General features: G+C 45.0%; 1 protein-coding gene across 1 annotated transcript in view; it reads right to left on the bottom strand.

Annotated features, from left to right (window-relative positions):
- Positions 1-23,421, bottom strand: part of LOC126470338 (serine proteinase stubble) — a 523,216-nt gene that overhangs the window by 208,687 nt on the left and 291,108 nt on the right. The window contains exon 2 of the mRNA XM_050098167.1: positions 14,648-14,743. Within this exon, the coding sequence (XP_049954124.1) occupies positions 14,648-14,741 (94 nt within the window). The 5' untranslated portion in view covers positions 14,742-14,743. The remainder of the gene's footprint in view (positions 1-14,647; positions 14,744-23,421) is intronic.

Genomic DNA, 23,421 nt, shown 5'->3' with positions numbered 1-23,421 from the left:
GCCGCCATTCAACTACTTGGTCTTTGCAGTACTCTAGGAAACTGTTGTGCGGTAACTGAGATACATCCAAATGTCCTAGTCTAACCTTTGAAACATTCTGGGCCACCAGAGATTATCGAATGCCCCAGCGATATGAGTCATTATTGCAATAGCGTATTGTGGTACACCGAAGAGCCAACGAAACTGGTATACCTGCCTAACATCGTGTAGGACCCCCGAGAGCACGTAGAAGTGCCGCAACACGACGTGGCATGGACTTGACTAATGTTTCACGTAGTGCTGGAGGGAACTGACATTATGAATTATGCAGCGCTGTCCATAAATCCGTAAGATACAAGGGGGTGGTGTCCTCTTCTGAACAGCATGTTGCAAGGTATCGCAGTTATGCTCAATAATGTCCATGTCTGGGGAGTTTGGTATCCAGCGGAAGTGTTTAAACTCAGAAGAGTTTAGCAATTCTGGACGTGTGGGATATCTCATTGTCCTGTTGGAATTTCGCAAATCCGTCGGAGTGCACAATGGACATGAATGGATGCAGGTGATCAGACAGGATGCTCACGTACGTGTCACCTGTCAGACGCGCCAGGGGTCCCATATCACTCCAACTACACACGCTCCACACCATTACAGAGCCTTCACTAGCTTGAACAGTCCCCGGCTGACATGCGGGGTCCATGGATTGATGAGATTGTCTCCATCCGCCCGATATAATTTGAAACGAGACTCGTCCGACCAGGAAACATGTTTTCAGTCATCAACAGCCCAATGTCGGTGTTGACAGGCCCAAGCGAGACATAAAGCTTTGTTGTGCAGCCACAGCGGTACTGAGCCTCACGCACATGAGCCAATACATGCGGTTGTCTTTGAAGTATTTCAGTCGCTTCGTGGACTCCAGCAACACGGTCCTTCGCTGACATTACAGGTGTGCCATAACCCAGAATCTTCATACTCCCCCACAAAAAATGATTGAGAGGTATCAAGCCTGGCGACCGTGTTGGCCATGGAACAGGTCCACTCCCACCAAATCATCGATTGAGATATGTGACAATGAAGTGATTTCGCACATCGACGTCACAGTGTGCTGGAGCTCCGTCGTGTTGCAGCCACATGTCCATCCGAATATCTAGGAGTATTACATCCAATAGTGCAGCATCTGCGTGCAACTTCCCGGCTTCCATGAGGCGTCTTTCGATGACCGCGAACGTGGAATGGTGTGGGATAGGTCTGTTGGGAAAACGTTCCGCATACAATATTGCAGCAGTTCATCCATTGCAATACGCTTTGCCGTATACAGGCACCATGTACATCATGTCCGCAGCTGTGTACTGGTATATGTTGCACTGCTTTCAGCAACAATACTGGACTGACAGTAACACAAGGTTCGCAGTAGGATGCGCACAAGGACTATGTGGAGGAATGTAGTGAACGCAGAAGAATGTTATTAGGCGTCTTAGATCGTCGATCTGCAGTACACAGATGGCTGAAGGGTTGCATATCTCTCGTATTGATGCACCGGGAGGATGGGAACAAATCGTTACATGTGTTCGTTCCCAGATTTCGACATTCTCCAGCGCCCAAGCCTGAGTTTCCCAATATAGGTTCCTTGTAAAAAACCAATAAGCGTGTATCTCACATTTGGAACACAGCTAAAGTTCAGAATTAAGGTTAAATAAAATTAATCAATCAATAAAAAACCCGGGTGGGCATCTGTTAGGTGTGCAGAGGATAGCTGTTTTGCGTTTTTTCATGGTAAATACATTCGAAGACAAAAAACGGTGACGCACCACGAAGGAATTATCTGACTGGGACGGAAATCGGTAGGTGCAATGGAAATGTACAGAAAAACAAATGATTTCAGTTTCAGGAAAATTGGATGTTTGGTTCAAAGAAAGGGCTTGAGCCGCCAATAACGCTTTGGTCGCTCCCTAGTCCTTATAAAAGAAGTTATTCAGCTGGAATTGATTGAACAGCTGTTGCATGACCTCCGAAGGGGTATCGTGCCAGATTCTGTCCAATCGTCGTTTTACATCGCTAAAATTACACCGCTGTCCGGGGCGTCATTTCCTTTCATAACAGACTCGTTTGGCTGTCTTTCGCGGCACCCTTACAGCACAGCGGTACGTCGACGATATTCTACGCCCCGTTTTGTTACCCTTCACGGCAAACCATCTTCGAATTACAGTTCAGCAAGATAATGCACATCCGCACATGACGAGAGTTTCGACTGCTTATCTTCATGCTTGCCAAACCCTACCTTGGCCAGCAAGCTCGCCGGATCTCTCCATAAATGATAATGTTTGGAGTGTTATGCGCAGGGCCTTCCAACAAGCTCGGGATTTCGACACCTGACGCGCCAGTTGGCCAGGATTTGGCACGATATCCGCCAGAAGGGCATGCAACAACTGTCTAAATCAATGCCAAGTCTAATAACTGCTTGCATTAGGGCCAGGGGTGGACAAACACGTTACTGACTTGATCAGTTCGTGAAGCTCTTTCTCTTGAATCGATAATTAGATTTTTCTCAAATTGTAATCACTTATTTGTCTGTACATGCATATCGCGTCTACCGATTTCCGTGTCATACGGATAATTACTTTGTGGTGTATAGTTCTTTTTTGTCTTACAGTGCAATTCGATCACATTTCCGGGACGAAAAGTGGCATCTTTTCTTTAAAAAAAAAATTAATAATACATCTTTTCAGCATGAAAGAAAAATCTACATTAAAATGCACCCAAAAAAGCCTAAATTAAATTTACACACCTAAAGAACCATTATTGCGTTTTTACTGCGCGCAGTGGCTTGTCTGAGGTTTCCTTTTTCTCTCCTCGTTTGGGTACCAATGCTCCTGGTGTCCATCGTCCCCGTCGCTGCGCAAATTATTATTCATCGGCCTAGTGGGCGGGTTGGTGAAAACCGCCCGCCGGCTCGTCCCCGGTTTACGGTCTGGCGCCAGGCCCACTGGTTATTAGCGGCCGTAATGTCGCCGCCAAACACGCCCTAACGCACCGCCGCCGGCCACCGGCTGCACATTCAACTGTCTCCTGCTACAGAGCGCCACCCATAAAAAATATCCCCAATTACCTTTACAGTACTGTAGACGAGCGGCTTTGGGAAAATTTCTCAGCCTAAGATTTAAGGACTGTTTATTTAGGGCAGAAATGTACACGTTTTTCACAATGACCCCCTTTTAAGTAAACGCACTAGGCCTAAGAGCAGCCAGTACATCTCGTCTCTGAGGCGCAGTTTCGAAGGGCATACAAAACACTAACCTGAGGCTGCTGTAAGCTCCTTAGTGCACCTCACACGTTTCAGTTTTTGGTCGAGAGTACGGTCTTTTGATTAGTTTCATCTCACTTACTTCATCGTTCTGTCGTGTACCGATCTCTCCATCTCAACTTTGTTCTTTCTTTATACAACGCAATATATTAAGGTAAAGTTTAATATCCAGTAATGCCAAAGTCATCTGAGTGGGTACTCAGTCTGCTCAGTCTGTGTTCAATAGAGAAGGAAATCTCGTGGTAACCAGTCCCATGAATTTATTTAAGTAAACCACGGAAAACTTTAATCAATTTGACCGAATCTCATTCCTCAGCAATACTTTCCTCATATCAGCCTCTGCGCTACATCACTCGGTGTGCAGCTTACCACTCATTATCTTTGTAGTGTTAGTATTTTTACGAGTTGTTCAATCTCTTACTTAAATACTCTTTTGACCTATAAGAAAAATTGTTCAGGTAAAAAAAAAAAAAAAACGAAAACTCAGTCCTAGATCCCTTTTTTGTAATGCGTAGTGGTACAGATTTTGTGCTGTACCACTGCGGACTTTCCCGCATCCACGATTCATGATAAAGTATGCTACACAATATGTTATATACGAACGTTAATGAGATCGGGCGAGAGCTGGCGGTTGTTCTTCGCGCGGCACGGTAATTTCACCGTCGGGGTAAATTATCACCTGGTACTCGGACGTATGCCGCAAGAGGAAGTCCGAAGCCGTGCCAAATCTCCTGCGGCTATTATTAATATCCACTGATACAAAATGAACAATGTATGAATGATTGAATTTATTAATCTTCTGACTAGTTTGTTTTGGCTTGGGTAGCTCATTTGTTAGAGCTCTTGCCCGCGAAAGGCAAAGGTCCCGAGTTCGAGTCTCGGTCCGGCATACAGTTTTAATCTGTCGGGAAGTTTCATATCAACGCATACTCCGCTGCAGACTGATAGTCTCATTCTGCTTTGAATTTAAATAGAGGAAAATCGTAATAGTACACTGTTCTTCGCTTTTAACCACAAAGTAATTATCATTGCGGATATTTACATCGATACAGGCTTATATCCTCACTGAAGTTAAGCCCTCCGGGCGTGACCAGTACCGCGTTCTGTTGGCTGATTACCCTTTGCCTGTACGGCGATTGGGAGAAAGAGTGGTGACGTGAAGTCCCTGTTCACCAGTCTTAGCGTCAATGGCTTGGAATGAATTCCGAACCTCTCCGCAGAGTCTCATGAAGTGACGGCATGTGACACTTTTGATCGGGATCTGTCCTTCGGATGTGAATGTTTAGCTCTGTTGCACCCTTGGTGCTATTAGAGAGGAGTAGGCCATGTGCCAGCACTAGGTTTCACTTATCATATACTCTTATACATAATATACTCACTCTTTGGGGAAGGAAAGGTGCCAGCTTGCACGAAGGACAAGAAAAACCCTTGCGATTAGTTGCCTCAATCTGCCCTTTGGGGCTTTAGGCTTACATCCGCAAATTTAATATTACTGCTGATATATATCTCCATGTTTGAGCAGATCCATTTGGACAATAAATTAAGCCCTTGGTGTTTACGTAGTGCAGACGTTAGACATCTGTACCTTCAAGAGCTGCAGCACTCGAAAACATAAAAAACGACGCACCACGAAGGATTTCTCCGAATAGGACAGAAATTGCTAGATGTGATGTACATGTACAGACAAACAAATGATAATTTCAGAAAAACTGGGTGATTTATTCATGAGATAGAGTATGTCAATAAAGTGTTGATCCACATATAACCCCTACTCAAGCAGTTATTCGGCTTAGCATTGATCGATAGATTTGTTGCTTGCCGTGAGAGGGTTATCGTGCCAAATTCTGTCCAATTAGAGATTTATATCGTTAAAATCCCCAACTGGTTGCAGGGCCCTGCCCATAATGCTCCAAACGATCTCAGGTGTGGAGAGATCCGTAAACCTTGCTGGCCGGCAAGCACGAAGATAAGCAGTTAAATCCCTCGCCAAGTGCGGGCGGAATTAGCTCGCCGAAATGTAAGTCCAGGACGGCTTGTCATGAAGGGCAACATAACGGGGCATGGAATATCGCGACATACCGCTGTGTTGTAAGGGTGCCGCGGTTGACAACCGAAAAGGTCCTGCTATGAAATGAAATGGCACCCCAGACAGTGACTCCTGGTTGTCGGGCTATATGGCGAGAGACATTCAGATTGGTATCCCACCGCTGTCTGGAGCCAATCCAGAAACGTCTTCACTGGTCATCGAGGCTCAGTTCGAAGTGTGGCTCGTAAGTTGCAGCAATTCTAGTCCAGTCAGTGAGATTCCAGGCCGAGGACATGTCTGGAGACGCCCTGGACAGCGGTGGGATACCAACCTGACTATCGACTGCCATATTGCCCGACAGTCAGGAGTGACAGTCTCGGGTGCCATTTTACTTCATAGCAGGACCCCTTTGGTTGTCATCCGCGGCATCATAATAGCACAGCGGCATGTCGACGATATTCTACGCCCCGTTTTGTTGCCCTTCATTGCAAGCCGTCTTGGGCTTATATTTCAATAATACACACAGCAAAAAAAGTTTTGCATCACTTCGGTTCCCAGAACTCATGAAGATCGACGTCTACTGTGTATATTGTATCACAGACGCAGTCCCTTTGACTGTTCAGAGATGTCACTAAACTCGCCCAAAGATGTAAACAACCATGCATGAGCACTCCCTATTAGACGGAGGGGGTCCGACGGCCGATCAGTTCCAATCATTCCACCAGGAACGAGGTACACGGCTCGTGTTGTCTGTTGTTCAACCATGCCAAGACGGTCAATACCGCGGTTCGATCGCGTCCGCATCGTTACTTTGTACCAGGAAGGGCTCTCAACAAGGGAAGTGTCCAGATGTCTCGGAGTGAACCAAAGCGATGTTGTTCGGACATGGAGGAGATACAGAGAGACAGGAACTGTCGATGATATGCCTCGCTCAGGCCGCCCAAGGGCTACTGCTGCGGTGGATGACCACTACCTGCGGGTTATGGCTCGGAGGAACCCTGACAGCAACGCCACCATGTTGAATAATGCTTTTCGTGTAGCCACAGGATGTCATGCTACGACTCAAACTATGCGCAACAGGCTGCATGATGCCCAACTTCACGCCCGACGTCCATGGCAAGGTCCATCTTTGCAACCACGACACCATGCAGCGCGGTACAGATGGACCCAACAACATGCCAAATAAACACTCAGGGTTGGCATCACGTTCTCTTCACTGTTGCCTTCAACCAGACAATCGTCGGAGACGTGTTTGGAGGCAACCCGCTCTGGCTGAACGCCTTAGACACACTGTCCAGCGAGCGCGGCAAGGTGGAGCTTCCCTGCAGTTTTGGGTTGGTGGCACTATGTGGGACCGACGTACGCCTCTGGTGGTCATGGAAGGTGGCGTAGCGGCTGTACGATACGTGAATGCCATCCTCAGACCGATAGAGCAGCCTTATCGGCAGCATATTGGTGAGGCATTTGTCTTCAAGGACGACAATTCGCGCTCCCATCGTGTACATCTTGTGAATGACTTCCTTCAGGATAACGGCGCCGCTGTACTAGTGGCCAACATCTTCTCCACATATGAACCCTATCGAACATGGCTGGGATAGACTGAAAAGGGCTGTTTACGGACGACTTGTTCCACGAATCACTCTGAGGGATCTACGCCGAATCGCCGTTGACGTGTGGGTCAATCTGGACCAACAGTGCTTTGATGAACTTGTGGGTAGTATGCCACGACGAATACAGGCATGCATCAATGCAAAAGGACGTGCTTCTGGGTATTGGAGGTACCGGGGTGTACAGCAATCTGGACCACCACCTCTGAAGGTCTCGCTGTATGGTGGTACAACATGCAATGTGTAGTTTTCATGAGCAATAGAAGGGACGGAAATGTTTATGTTGATCTCTATACCAATTTTCTGTACAGGTTCCGGAACTGTCGGAACCGAGGTGTCCGCAGCTCGTGGTCGTGCGGTAGCGTTCTCGCTTCCCGCGCCCGGGTTCCCGGGTTCGATTCCCGGCGGGGTCAGGGATTTTCTCTTCCTCGTGATGACTGGGTGTTGTGTGATGTCCTTAGGTTAGTTAGGTTTAAGTAGCCCTAAGTTCAAGGGGAGTTATGACCATAGATGTTAAGTCCCATAGTGCTCAGAGCCATTTGAACCATTTAAAGGTTTTTGAACCAAAGGAACCGAGGTGATGCAAAACATTTTTTGATGTGTGTGTAGTTTCCGGCGAGGGTTTTTACTGCCAAACCCTACCTCAGTCAGGAAGGTCGCCGGATCTCTCCCCTGTTGAGAAGATTCGGAGCATAATGAGCAAGGCTTCCCATGGAACTCGGGATTTTGACGATCTAACGCACCAATTGGAAAGAACTGGGCACGACATCCCTCAGGAGGACACCGAACAACTCTGTGAGTGAGTGCCAAGTCGAATAACTGCTTGCGTAAGGGTCAGACGTGGACCAACTCATTATTGACTTGATCTATCTGTGAAGCTCATTCTCTTCAATAAATCATCATTTTTTTCTGAAACTGTAATCATTTGTTTGCCTGTACATGTACATAATATCTACCGATTTCCGTTTCGTTTGGATAATTTCTTCGTGGTGCATCTTTTTTTTTTTTTGCCTGTTTTCACTCTGTAAACGTTTGGAAAGTTAGCATTGAGAGACACCGTTAGCCGATGCGAAAGTGGAAATCAACTGTGAGAACCTTGTGTATGAATTAGTATACGCAAATGGAAAATTCAGTAGGAGTTATATCTGCTTTCCGCGTAAGAAAAGATGGAAAAGCACGAGAAGTAGGTGTGCTGTTGAAACGTATGAGTGGGTAAGGTGCGGGGGACAGTGGTGGAGCTGGCGGACGTTTGGCGTTAAGTCTCCGGCGGGTGCCGCGGCAGGCGGACTCCCCGGTAACTCTGCCGTCACCTTCACGCATAATGCGCGCGGCGCGTGCAGGAACGTGGCGATCGCTGCCTTTGCGGCGGCCGCCGCCGAGGCAGGCGCCGGACGGGTCCACAGCCGCTTTACATTCCGGCCGGAATCTGGACGTGGTAGTTTGTGCTACCCGGTCGTTTGTTCCGCCGCAGAGTCGGACGTTTTAGTCCGCTACTGGTCTTTTATTTTCTTTTTCACGAACATTCCATTCCTTACGTTGATACAAAGGAGCAGTAATTCTAACTTCCCGTATTCGGAGGGCTTCTTTTTATGGAGATATCGAGGACATTATCTTTTTTATACACACTCCGGGACAGAAAGATTGCGACACCGTAAATAATTTTTCAGAAGAAGCATAAAATATCTAATAGCGGTATAGTTAAATGTCAAAACTTGGGATTAATACAACTACATTACTACTAAACGAAACAGGTATTTTGTGAGGCCATCTGGAGCTACTGTTTACATCGCAGAATCAGGCCTGCGACTAGTTTGACAGGTAGGTGAAGCTCTACGCGCCAGGCTCTTTTGACCAGTGGCAGTAATTTACTGATGCTGATTTCAGCACACAGGTGGCTGTCTAATTACTGAGTGAACGTATCCGCAAATATGCTAAGTGGCTACACGCAATATCCCTGTGCAAGGGTGTAGTGGCATAACATGGTAATTTCCTTGAGGACCTGTCTGCTCGGAGCTCTGTCTTAGGCGTACTGACTTGCTTGCCCATCCCGGTTGAGCTCTTAATCTGGTCTGTCCACCATAAAGATGAGCATCGTCTAGGTCTTCGGTCGTCGACTTTTCCCTCTGTCCTCGTCCTTTCAATTGTTTTTTGCCTTCTGGCAATGCGACCAAAATATTTTACCTGATTTTCCTTGACAGGAGTCAAGAGTATTAGTCTGATGCCGAGGTGCTTGAGGATTAGAGTTGTAAAACTGCCTAGCCTACAATAACTTTATCTTGAAACTCTTCCATTTGGTCCGTGATTGCATAGAAAAAAATGGGAATTGTGAGTCCAAATTGATGCAAAACACTTTTTGTTATTTATTTGCTTATTTCAAAATGCTTCAAATGACTCTGAGCACTATGGGACTTAACATCTGAGGTCATCAGTCCCCTAGACTTAGAACTACTGAAACCTAACTAACCTAAGGACATCACACACATCCATGTCTGAGGCAGGATTCCAACCTGCGACCGTAGCAGCAGCGCGGTTCCAGACTGAAGCACCTAGAACCGCTCGGTCACAACGGCCGGCATTATCTTATTTATTCCCAAAAATAGTATCAACGACAAATATCGCCATCATCAGTGGGTTATTTAAATGTACAACATGCAGAAAATGGCACGGGCAAACACATTACTGCATTTGTACTGTCTGTTTTTTGATTATACTTTTCTGTGGATACTTTCATACTACCTTTCTCATTTTACGTTATAGCATGTTTTAAGACTTGTCGCTGTTTGCGATATATTTCTTGTTCCCGTTTCTTTCCGGCGTACATCATGTCATCTGCAGCTGTGTGAACGGTGATTAGTAAACAAATACTAAAACGTGAACTTACGTATGTAAGCGTTAAGCAACTTGGATTGCGTTAGCGTTGTGGATACAGTTTTGGTGTGTACTAGGCTGTTACTTAGTTAGTCGTGTATTGACGTCCTTTGGACGGCTTGCAGCTAATTTTATAGACAGAAAAGCCAAACTTTCGCACTTTGTTTATGATCGAAAACATTACGTCATCTTGCTGTTCCCGTGTGTCGCGAGAAGTGTATTGCATGTTGCGACAATGCTGTGAAAACTGTAGCGGGAGTCCCAACGACTTTTGTTCCTTATTTGTGTCTATGTGTGTGAAGGGGGGGGGGGGGGGGGTGGTTCTTTTGGGTGTGTGTGTTTTCTGTTCTGTACACCGGGTCAGTTCTCTCAGAGCGGTAGTGTGTTGTTGCCAAGTGTTGTGTTTTCGTTTTTTACGTATTTCCCTTCCACTATAGCCTTTTGTATGTAGTAATTTTCTTCTATTGTTAGTTGTCGGTAAAGACTTTTTCTGTGTTTCATGATGTGTACATAGCTTTCGATGTTAGTGTGGTGATGGTTTTGGTTCATTAGGTGTTCTGGTAAAGTTGAATGTGTGCTGTCACTCTTTATAGCTCACATGTGATCCGTGTACCTAGTTCGGTAAACACCCTTGTTTTATTCCGTCATAAATAGCAACGCATGTCGGTGTCGTATGGCGTTATTGGCTCGGATACCCACGGGGTGGGTTCAACCACCTGGATGTGTTCTTCCTTCACGCAAATTGGCCCTTTCCTTGCGTTTATTTAAAAACTTTGCCGTATGCGTATTTGTGTAGGTAAGCGTAAAGAATGTGCGTATAGTGTAATGTTATATGTGTGTTGCGTGATGATGATGATGACGATGATGGTGAGAATGGAGAGAGTGCAAGCCGGTGTTGGCAAATAGTACTCCTCTCGAATAGCACCAAGGGGCCTGCTGAGATTATCGTCAACAGTGTCAGGTGGCATCACGTCATGAAACACTGGGGAGATTTGGAATTTAAAGCAGAACACTGATGAAAAGACTGGAGACGAGGAGCCTTACGCCATCACCTCTCCTTCTCTGCCGACCAAGTACTGGTAGTTAAAATTTTATCCAACTCCAGGATTCGAACGGCTAAAATCCAAGTCTAGCGCCAACACACAGGCGCGCGTTAGCGAGCTCACCTACTTTTTTTCTGTTGTCTTAGCCATTTCGGCTATTTTTTATTTAAATTTTTTAAATTTTTTTGTCGCCTTAGTCGGCGCTGGCACATAAGTCATAATTTCCCGAATTATCACTCGCAGGGAAAATAAAATTCGACGTTAGGCATTGTCAGGTGTTTGTTTCCCTATGTGCCTTAAATTGTAAAACCAGATTGAAGGAGAAGAAATATTGTCATTTCCTACGACGTGGGTTCTTCCTATCGACGTAGCTCAGAAACAGTCAAATTAATGACTTATAAAATTACTACACAAATATTCATTCGAAAACATTACCGCAACTTAAGGTACGAGGCACTGCATACAATGTGATGCTTGTAAGCAAGCTTTCGTCAAGCGAAACAAAATTCGTAGTGGGAGGCATTTTGCCATATTAGATCAGCTTTCATTTTAGTACCAACATAAGAGAGTTTCTCGAGTAATAACGGAAGAGAAAAGAATGAGTATTCTCGTTCCAAATAGCATAACTGTACTCCTTTTGGTAGGCCACATAAAGAAACACGAAATAAATTGTAAAACTAATCCTTATGTTTGTTATTCTTCTGCAACTTAAAATGTTCTTCTGCAATGTAAAACATGTGTTCTTCTAAGTTCGACGTTTTGTGTCTTAGCACGTAAAGCACAAACTGTCCCATGAGCCATGAATAACTGTTACTATTTCCGGACGTGCAACATTTCCATTTCGGTTCCAAAACTTTAGTTGTTGGCTACGGAGACGAGTTTCGTGAGGGGTACATACTTATAGCAGTGACGTTAACTAGGGTCGTACTGATAACGACACGGCCGGCCGGTGAGGCCGTGCGGTTCTAGGCTCTTCAGTCTGGAACCGCGTGACCGCTACGGTTGCATGTTCGAATCCTGCCTCGGGCATGGATGTGTGTGATGTCCTTAGGTTAGTTAGGTTTAAGTAGCTCTAAGTTCTAGGGGACTGATGACCACAGCTGTTAAGTCCCATAGTGCTCAGAGCCATTTGAACCATTTGATTACGACACGCGATTATTATTAGAAGCGAATACGAACAACGGGTGTTAATTCTACAACCAATGAATGCGTCCGACTGCCGGCATTATTAAATTTTGCCCGCGCGCAGTGACCGCGCGGTTAGAACCGCCATGTCACGAATCGGGCGGCCGCTCCCGCCGGAGGTTCGAGTCCTCCCTCGGGCATGGGTGTGTGGGTTGTCTTTAGCCATTTGAACCATTTGATTACGACACGCGATTATTATTAGAATCGAATACGAACAACGGGTGTTAATTCTACAACCAATGAATGCGTCCGACTGCCGGCATTATTAAATTTTGCCCGCGCGCAGTGACCGCGCGGTTAGAGCCGCCATGTCACGAATCGGGCGGCCACTCCCGCCGGAGGTTCGAGTCCTCCCTCGGGCATGGGTGTGTGGGTTGTCTTTAGCGCAAGTTGGTTTAAGTAGTGTGTAGGTCTAGGGACCGATGAGTTTTGATAACAACTTGCTGGTAGAGAGCTAAAAAGGAGCTCGTCTGCATTCCTGGTATAGACTGAAATTGCCGCCCCACAATACGGCAGTATGCCGCTGCAGGATCCAAAACGAAACAAAACGACGCGGACCATCGATATACGCTCCGTAATTTTGTTTTGTTTGCACTCCTGTAGCGTAATTTTATTTTTGTGAGGTGTTAATTCAAAAAACGATCAAATGTGTGTGAAACCTTATGGGACTTAACTGCTTAGGTCATCAGTCCCTAAGCCGACACACTACTTAACCTAAATTATCCTAAGGACAAACACACACACCCATGCCTGAGGGAGGTCTCGAACATCCGCCGGGACCAGCCGCACAGTCCATGACTGCAGCGCCCGAGACCGCTCAGCTAATCCCGCGCGCCGGCCGGAGTGGCCGTGCGGTTCTAGGCGCTACAGTCTGGAACCGGGCGACCGCTATGGTCGCAGGTTCGAATCCTGCCTCGGGCATGGATGTTTGTGATGTCCTTAGGTTAGTTAGGTTTAATAAGTTCTAAGTTCTAGGCGACTGATGACCTCAGAAGTTAAGTCGCATAGTGCTCAGAGCCATTTGAACCGTTTTTAAATCCCGCGCGGCAGGTGTTAATTAAAACTATACAAATGAACTAACACTGGTCGTGTGACGAGGGCCTCCCGTCGGGTAGACCGTTCGACGGGTGCAGGTCTTTACATTAGTAGCCACTTCAGCGACTTGCGCGACGATGGGGATGAAATGATGATGATTAGGACAACGCAACACCCAGTCCCTGAGCGGAGAAAATCTCCGACCCAGGCAGGAATCGAACCCGGGCCCTTAGGGTTGACATTCTGTCGCGCTTACCACTCAGCTACCGAGGACGGAAACCAGATGACAGTTATAAGAGTCAAGGGGCACGGAAGGGAAGCAGTGGTTGGGATGGGAGTAAGACAGGGTTGTAGCCTCTCCGCGATGTTATTCAATCTGCATATTGAGCAAGCAGTAAAGGAAACACAAGAAAAATTCGGAGAAGGTATTAAAATCCATGGAGAAGAAATAAAAAATTTGAGGTTCGCCGATGACATTGTAATTCTGTCAGAGACACCAAAGGACTTGGAAGAGCAGTTGAACGGAATGGACAGTGTCATGAAAGGAGGAAATAAGATGAACATCAACAAAAGCAAAACGAGGATAATGGAATGTAGTCGAATTAAGTCGGGTGATGCTGAGGGAATTAGATTAGGAAATGAGACACTTAAAATAGTAAAGGAGTTTTGCTATTTGGGGAGCAAAATAACTGATGATGGTCGGAGTAGAGAGGATATAAAATGTAGACTGGCAATGGCAAGGAAAGCGTTTCTGAAGAAGAGAAATTTGTTAACATCGAGTATTGATTTAAGTGTCGGGAAGTCGTTTCTGAAAGTATTTGTATGGAGTGTAGCCATGTATGGAAGTGAAACATGGACGATAAATAGTTTAGACAAGAAGAGAATAGAAGCTTTCGAAATGTGGTGTTACAGAAGAATGCTGAAGATTAGATGGGTAGATCACATAACTAATGAGGAGGTATTGAATAGAATTGGGGAGAAGAGGAGTTTGTGGCACAACTTGACAAGAAGAAGGGACCGGTTGGTAGGACATGTTCTGAGGCATCAAGGGATCATCAATTTAGTATTGGAGGGCAGCGTGGAGGTTAAAAATCGTAGAGGGAGACCAAGAGATGAATACACTAAGCAGATTCAGAAGATGTAGGCTGCAGTAGGTACTGGGAGATGAAGTAGCTTGCACAGGATAGAGTAGCATGGAGAGCTGCATCAAACCAGTCTCAGGACTGAAGACTACAACAACAACAAGTACCTGCACATGGGTTTCAGGCTGGATCCCCCATTTACGTTAGATGATGAGGTGCTAGTCCAGAACATGGAGAGCCTCGACAATTCTGTTCGTGTGTAAGGGGGAATTTAAAGTAGACTGGGGTGCGAGTGAGAATTTGGATCGAGGAGGGAGACGTGCCAGGGTGATACGGCCAGTTGCGTGAACTACTGTGCCAAGGTGGCTTAGTGGCTAACGTACGTGCCTAATAAGCAGGAGACCCGTGTTCGAATCCCGGCCTTGGTACAAGTATTCACTCGGCGCTTCAGTCTATAAACATAAAATTAAAACCGTGTGACTGCCACTGGTGGAGTGGGAAGTCGTTCCCTTGAGAGTACTCACTGTGTCCTCGCTGCAGCGACCTGAGCGCGCAGGCGGCGGGCGGCGGCACGAGCAGCGACACGGCGCCCACCACCAGCACCCACCGCATCCTCATGCCTGCAACACACACGCAGCAGTCACTCTCACCTGTAAGGCTGACACTACGTCCGGCTCAGTTTTCCTGTAAAAATTATGTGTGCCAACTTACGCAATAGCGCATAAACAGTTTGTGACATTTTGGGACTGCATTGTTTAAATTTATAGACTATTGAGTAATTTAATGTACAAGGTAACATAATACAGGGCGCGTCAAAAAAAAGTATACACACTTTGAACTGTCATAGACAATTTATTTCCCGTTCTACAAGGTTAAATATCTGTGAGAAAGTAATGTTACGTTTCTTCAACAGGTGGCAGCAGTGGCAAGGAAGTAACTGCAACATGGCGAACGTGCGTTTGAGCTTTGAAGCGCGGAAGCAGATAATTAAGTGGTACTGGAAGTTTGAGAATGTAGCTGCGGTTCGAAGACAGTGGAGAAGTGAGTATGGTACAGAACCACCTTCAAGGCTAACAATTACACTTCTGCGAGACAAATTCGAAATTCGTGAAACAGTGTGTGATGTGCATAAAGGTCGATCCGAGCGACCTCGTACAGCTACAAGTGATGAATCCACAACTGCGGTCTTGGAACTGTTTCAGCGTTCGCCTCAAAAATCTTCAAGGCAAGCAGCACATGAGAGTAATGTAAGTGCTAGTAGTATACTACGCATTCTGAAGAAAGGCAAGTTTCGTGTGTACATTCCAAGGCTGGTGCAACAGCTAAGTGACGACGATCTAGATCGAATTTTGTGAATGGTTTCAGGAGATGGTGAGACGTGAACCGGGATTTATGGGTAGCATAATTTGGTCGGATGAAGCCCAATTCAAACTCAATGTAACTGTCAATAGGCACAATTGTGTGTACTGGGGTGAAGATAATCCTCACATTACAGTTGAAAAGTCTGTGAATTTGCCTGGTGTAAATGTGTGGTGTGGTTTGTCTGCAAGGGGACTCATTGGGCCTTTCCGCTTTGAAGGAACTGTTACTGGAGAAACGTACCTAACAATGCTTGCTGACTCCATATTCCCTGCCATTCGTGCATTATACGGTAATGATGCGTTTTATTTCCAACAAGATAGCGCCCCGCCGCACTATCATAGGGACGTACGAGCATTTCTGGATCACAATGTGCCGGGCCAGTGGATAGGACGCAGAGGACCAATCGAGTTTCCTGCATGCTCTCCAGACCTCACGCCACTGGATTTCTTCTTATGGGGCACAGTAAAAGATGAGGTGTACAAACGTAAACCACGTAACCTGGACACACTTTGGAATGAGATTCAGGCGGTGTGCGCAGAAATCTCATTGGACACTTTGCTACGATGTACGGAATCAGTGGTGACTCGTACTCAGAAATGTATTGATGCTGAAGGCCACCAGTTTGAACATTAATCACATTTGCAAAGTACATTTATTTTGCCAATTGGACTTTAAGCTTTCCATTTCCAGAAATTTAACATTGTAGAACGGGAAATAAATTTTCTATGACGCTTCAAAGAGTGTAAACATTTTTTGACGCACCCTGTGTATTACAATACACGGACGAAAAAAGCGGAGCACCAAAAATTAGTTAAGGGGCGTAGGACGCCAAACGGGCCGACTTGGAGCAGGAGAGGCACCAGAGGACATTTTAATTCCAGCTGTCCATACTTTTACAAATAAATTCATAAAACTTTGTCAGCATGACCAGGAAGGATTCAGGATTCACACTCATAGCAGTGGAAGTTCAAACACATAACAGAATAAATTTTTTTATGCTTGTGAAATTTCAGGTTTTTTCACTTATTGTTGGCTGCATTTGTTGATATAGGTACACTTTTCTTCATAAGTAACAGAGATTGTTCGATGAATTTTGCGCAGCATGCAAACCATACTTACAGGTGCATGAAAATCTAGAATTTTCCAAATCTATAAAAAACTGTGGTAAAAATTGAGGTAATTAACTATAAGAGTTGAGTTTTTTTTCTAAACATGGAGTTTAAAATGCAACAGCTCATTCATTTTTTCATAAATTAAATAAATTCTAGAGTTTCATATACCTGTAAATATGGTTTGTGTGCTGTGCAAAATTCATCGAAGAATCTCTCTTACTTACGAAGAAAAGTGTACCTATAGCAACTAATGCAGCCAGTAGTAAATGAAAAAAAATGATGATATTTCACTTGTAAAAAAAATTATTTTGTTATGTTTTTGAACTTCCACTACTATGAGTGTGAATCCTGAATCCCTGCTAGTCATGCTGACAAAGTTATACGAATTTATTTGTAAAAGTATGGACAGCTGGAATTAAAATGTCATCATATTTCGGCGATACATTTGTACATAGGTAACACATTTAAGTGATTAACATCGCAAGATCACATGTTAATGTTGGGTTGGGTTGTTAGGGGAAGGAGACCAAACAGCGAGGTGATTGTTCTCATCGGATTAGGGAAGGACGGGGAAGGAAGTCAGCCGTGCCCTTTCAAAGGAAACATATCGATATTTGCCTGGAGAGATTTAGGGAAATCACGGAAAACGTAAATCAGGATGACCGGACGTGGGATTGAACAGTCGTCCTCCCGAATGCGAGTCCAGTGTGCTAGCCACTGGGCCACCTCGCTCAGTCACATGTTAATGTAACCACGAGTCAAGTCACTGCAAATGTGAAATGCTGGTACATTAATAACACATGTAGCCGCGAGAATGTTGAATGCAAGCATGCAAAACGGCATGCACTATGTTGTACAGGTGCCGGATGTCAGTTTGTGAGATGGAGTTCTATGCCTGTTGCAATTGGTCGCTCAATACGAGGCGGTTAATGCTGTTTGTGGCTCATGATGAACTTGTCGTCCGATGATGTCCCATATGTTCTCGATTGGAGACAGTTCTGGTGATCGAGCAGGCCAAGGCAACATGTCGACGCCCTGTAGAGAGTGTTGGGTTACAACTGCGGTATGTGAGCTTCAACAGAAACAAGCGTAACTTCAGGTGTGCCCCAGGGCAGCATAATAGGTCCGCTGCTTTTCACGATTTACATAAACGATCTGGTTGATGGTACTGACAGCGGCCTTAGACTGTTTGCCGATGATGCTGTAGTCTACAGGAAAGTAGTATCACACGAAAGTTGTGAACAAGTCAATGAGGATTTGCAGAAAATAAATGCGTGGTGTAATGACTGGCAGTTATCTCTCAATATTAGTAAGTGTAACCTACTGCGTATAACAAGGCGAAAATCCCCATTAATGTACGAATACAAAATAAATGCCCAGTATTTGGAAGCGGTAACATCCGTCAAGTATATTGGTGTGACTATTCTAAATGATCTCAAATGGAATGATCAGATTACACAAGTTACTTGTGTAACGGGTAAGGCGAACTCTAGATTGCGGTTTACTGGTAGAATGCTGAAGCGATGCAGTCCTTCAACAAAGCTTACATTACGCTAGTTCGTCCAGCCTTATTGTTCCTCTGTATGGGACCCTTACCAGTTGGGTCTGATTCAAGAGATTGAGAAGGTCCAACGAAGAGCGGCAAGGTTCGTGACTGGTACATTTAGCCATCGCGAGAGCGTTACAAGTCTCATAGAAAGTTTGAAGTGGGACACACTTGCATATAGATGGCGTGCTAAACGGAAAGGGCTACTCACTAAATTCCAAAATCCGATCTTCACCGAGGATGTAGAGCAACATTATTACCACCAACTTTCAAATCGCGCAATGATCACCATTCAAAGATAAGGGAAATTAGAGCTCGTACTGAGGGGTTCAGACAGTCGTTTTTCCCCCGCGCTTTCCGCGAGTGGAACAAAGGGGGTAAATTAAAACTTTGGCGCGAATTGTGCCCTCTTGCCACACACCGCTTGGTGGCTAGCGGAGTACATCTGTAGATGTACATATAGAGCGTTATCCTGTTGGAAAACACCCCCTAAGATCCTCTTCATAAATTGCAACACAGCAAGGCGAATCACCCAAATAACATACAGATGTGTAGTTAGAGGGTGTGGGATAGCCACAACATTGCTCCTGCTGTCATACGAAATCGCATCCCAGGCGACAATTCCAGCTGTAGATCCAGTGGTATAGCACGCAGACAGGTTGGTTACAGGCCCTCAAGTGGACTCCTTCTAACCACCACACGGCCATCACTGCCACCGAAGCAGAACCTGAGCTGTCCGCAACGTCAGCCTTCCAATGAACTCGCGCTTGACACCAATTAAGTCGAAAATGGCATTGGTTTGCGGCCAGTGGAATGCACGCTACAGGGCATGTGACTCGGAGCTGTCCCTGATGTAACCGATTTGTAACAATTCGTTGTGTCACTGTGGTGCCAACTGCTGCCCAAAAGCTGCTGCAGACGCAGTACGATGCGCCAGAGCCGCATACCGAACTCGATGTTGTTCCCTCTAGGTAGTGCCATGTGGCCGCGCGGAGCCCGGTCTTCTTGCGACCATACATTTTCGTGGCTACCGCTGCCAGTAATGATGCACAGTGGCTACATTCCTGCCAGATCTTCCTGCAGTATGTCAGAGGGAACATCCAGCTTTTCGTAGTCCTATTACACAACCTTGTTCAAAGTCAGTGAGGTGTTGATAATGGCGTCTTTGTCGCGTTAAAGGCATTCTAATGCACCGCGTGCAATCCCAAAGATCAATAACGTTCACGACCGTTACCAGCCTGTATTTAAAGCAAACCTTATTTGCATCCATACAGTCGCGCCACTGGCGACTGGCACGAAATCTGAATAGACTTTCATGTCACACAACTCCTTCTTAGTGTTTTTTCCGCCAGTCTGTAATAACTGGTCGCTCTGGAGCGTTATAGGTGGTGCAGAACTGCTCCAGGCAGTCATAGGAGTCTCCGCCGCCATTCGCGACAGTGAAGTGGTGTGTGCGCGACAGAATCAGCGCCATAACATGGCTTGATACGAAGACGTGACACAGTGGCAGGAATGAGCTACCTTCTTTGACAAGTCTCATGCCGTGTATGAAGTTATCAGATATTAGAGTAACAACGACGACTGTCTGTAAGGTACGGTGTGTCACTCGCAGCCGAGTAACACGAACTGAGAACGGAGATCGTAGAAATGTCATAACCCACAAAGCGCAAAGGCGGATGCCACGCCTTGTCAGTGGCAATAGGTTTCAAACCTGACCTGAACTGTTGCTGTTGGTAAACGCTTGTAATCTCCCCACGGAAAATTACCCTCTACCACGCAATAATTAATAATGGTCAACCAAATCATCCACATGTATTTACGTTTGAAAAGTATCTGATCAGATTTTCTAGTAATATATGCGCCGACAGCTCGTCGACGCCAAGATATTTTTCTAGTACGTTTATTCTTTGGAACAACAGAGGTACAGAAATGTATGCTCCATGGTTATTATAGAGAGAGAGAGGAACAGCTTCGGAAGTATCGGTTGGAAGATTGTCGGATTGCTAAAGGAGATTTATTTACTCTTCTTCGCGCTAAAGCGAGCTAGGAAAGTTTGTGCCGCTAGCGTGATAGATAAAGAGAAAGAAAAACCTGTAAAAGAAAATTACATGAGACTTGGAACCAACAGAAAACGGAACATGTACGGAAATGGATTCAATATACAATTTTCCTCAGAAATAAGGTTTGTGACCATTTTATTCTAGAGTGAATGACGAATGAGTTCTCTGTCTGAACCATTGATGATTGTCTGGGCCCTGTAATTAATTGGGAAGTTTCAGCTGTGACGAAGAGAGCCTGCAATCTCTGAGTTTTTGAAATCGTCCAAAAAGGCTTCGTCCACATCTGAAATTTTAGATCTGTCGTAAACTGAACGAATTGTTCAAACGATCGATTTTCCCAACTGAATGCAGCGCTTAATAATAATAACAAATGTAAAGATCTTTTCTAGCAAGCCAGCCGCTGAATATTAAGACGAAGGGCTCCACCAGAGATTCTACTAGGCTGATTTCACGTAAATAAGTAAATAATATATTTAAACTGTACACAGATAAAGGACAGAGAGAGAGAGAGAGAGAGAGAGAGAGAGAGAGAGAGAGTGAGAAAATCCTCCATTAGCATAATTGTTTCTCTGTCTTTTCACGGATCAGCCTAACTAGAAAACACGAAGCCCTGACTTTATTGTACCGATTTATGTGTGAGAGGGAAAGAGCGATAAAGGTGACAGATACACTTCTGTACAGACAAAACATTACACAAAGTTAGCGGCAAGCTGCATTCACATAGACTTTCATCATTTACAAAAGCAGAGTAGAATTCATTATACGCTGAACCATCTCAACCAGTTTCCGAGCGAGCTTTGTTAAGGGAACTACATGCGATGGACATCTCTAGAAGGCGCAAAAATGCCATTGCCCAAAACGACCCATTTCATTTTTGGAACACAACCTACGACCAGCTCAGAGACAGAAGTGATGTCACTTTCTGCAGGACCTGACCATCATTTTGCAGGACAATGCTCAAGCACGTACAGTGCAAGCTGTTACTGATTTGTTTGACTGATGAGGTGCTAAGTGCTGTACCACCTAATGCACTCCCCTGGCTCAAGCCCTCGTCAGTTCAACTCGATTTCTAAAGTGAAGGGAACACTTCATGGCATTCACTTCAAAACTGCTACAAATTCGTCGGGCAATAGACAGCGCCGCTAGAACTGTCAACACAACTGGCACTGCTAAGAGTACCTGAATACCTAGGAGCTACAGTTAGGAACAATTTATAAGTTTTCTTTTGTATTTGACCGTGACGGACATCACATGACATCCGTTGAAATCCCTTATTGACCTCTTCACTCAGTTTTTTTATTACAGAGATCAGCCAGCTCCCTGAACGAAAACGCTGAGCTACCGTGCCGACGCGTTGGAACGATGGCATGTTCTGGGAAGACAAACGAAAGACTACGTTTTATTGGCAGAACATTTAGACGGTGCAACAGGTCTAATAAAGAGACTGCTTACACTTCACTTGTTCGTTTTCTCCTGAAGTATTGCTGTGCTGTATCGGATCCTTACCCGATAGGATTATCGGAGGACGTCGAAAAATTTCAGAGGAGAGCAGCTCGTTTTGTGCTATCGCGAAATGGGAGAGACACTATCACGGATATGATACGCGAGATGGGACGGCAATAATTGAAACAAAGACGTTTTTCGTTGCGGTGGGATCTCTCCAAGCAATTTCAATCACCAACTTTCTCCCCTGAATGTCAAAATATTTTACTGTTGTCAACCTACATAGAGAGAAATGATTTTCACAATAAAATAAGATAAATCTAATAAAGAAGAGAAATCAGAACACCTACAGAAAGATTTAAGTGTTCATTTTTTCCACGCGCTGTTCGGGAGTGGTAAGCGGTAGTGAAATAGTCGTACGGTGGTTCGAAGTACCCTCTGGCAGGCGCTATGTGTGAAATGCAGAGCAATCATGCAAATGTAAAAGTAGAAACCCGCGAACAGAGTATGTAGGATAGTTTGTGGCTGGTTATTGTACTAGATGCTAGGCAATGCATATATTTAGACTTGCAATTATAAAAAAATAACATAGAATAAATGCAGTACAAGTACTAAAACAAATTAAGACACACATAATTACGAGACAAATATTGTATTCAACGCTATTAAAAAAAAAGCAATAATAAAAGTTGGAAAAAAGGAAAAAGGAAGAAAGATTGGGTTTAACGTCCCGTCACCATTTAAGTAAATTGTGTCACGGATGTAGAAATCGGCCGTGGCCGCTCAAAGGAACCATCCCGGCATTTGTTTGGAGCAATTTAGGGAAATCACGGAAAACCTAAATCTGGATGGCCAGGCGCGGGTTTGAACCCTCGTCCTCCGGAATGAGAGAACGTTGTGCGCCACCTCGCTCGGTAACAAAAATTGCAGCCTTGTCGCTTACAATGCTGTGACACAAAATAAATATATTCCCGCAGTGCTTGAAGACACTCGAGGCTTTCTATGATGGGGGCCATGTCAATCGATATAAATCGCATTTACCCGACGGCGACTGACAGCTTCCCGTCAATCTAGCGTGACTCATTAGAGGACAGGACTGAGGTTAGCACGACATCTGCTTCTCTATACAAAAGTTAGCGCCACACGAAACAAAACTCTGCACAACAAAGACTATAGATAATGAAGAAAACAGTTCCACTGTAGACAGTACTGCTTGCTGAGCTAAGGTCGGTAGCCATCCGCAACGAGAGATTGCGGTAGTGTTGTCGATAAAGTTTTGGTGTGTACTAGGTTATTACGTAGTTTGTCATGTAGTCACGTTCGTTGTACGGCTTGCGGCTACTGTTAGTCTGTGTCTAAAAGAAGCTGCAAGCCATCCAACAAACGTGACTACATGATAAGCTATGTAACAATCTAGTACACACCAAAACTGTATCCAAAACTCTACCGCAACCACAATTGTACAACGCAGACATACATAAATTCAAGTTATCGTATTTATTTACTGACAGCTACTAATACAGTTGCACATAACATGATGTATGCCGAGAAACACGACAAGAAAACGATCGGAAACAGCGGCAACAATCGTAAAAACCATACTGTGACGTACAGTAAATAAAGTATTATGAAATTATTCGCAGAAAAGAATGTTTGGAACCAAATAATATGTAATAATGTTTTACAATGTTTATAATTATGCTATTTTTGCATTCTTTAGAATCAAAGAATCCGTTTATGATGTCGATATTGTCGCTGAAACTAATTTGGGGCCG

Source organism: Schistocerca serialis, chromosome 1, assembly GCF_023864345.2.
Source record: "Schistocerca serialis cubense isolate TAMUIC-IGC-003099 chromosome 1, iqSchSeri2.2, whole genome shotgun sequence".
Taxonomy (NCBI): Eukaryota; Metazoa; Arthropoda; class Insecta; order Orthoptera; family Acrididae; genus Schistocerca; species Schistocerca serialis.
Note: the sequence above shows the minus strand (reverse complement) of the source record. Positions and strands in the feature narration are given on the sequence as shown.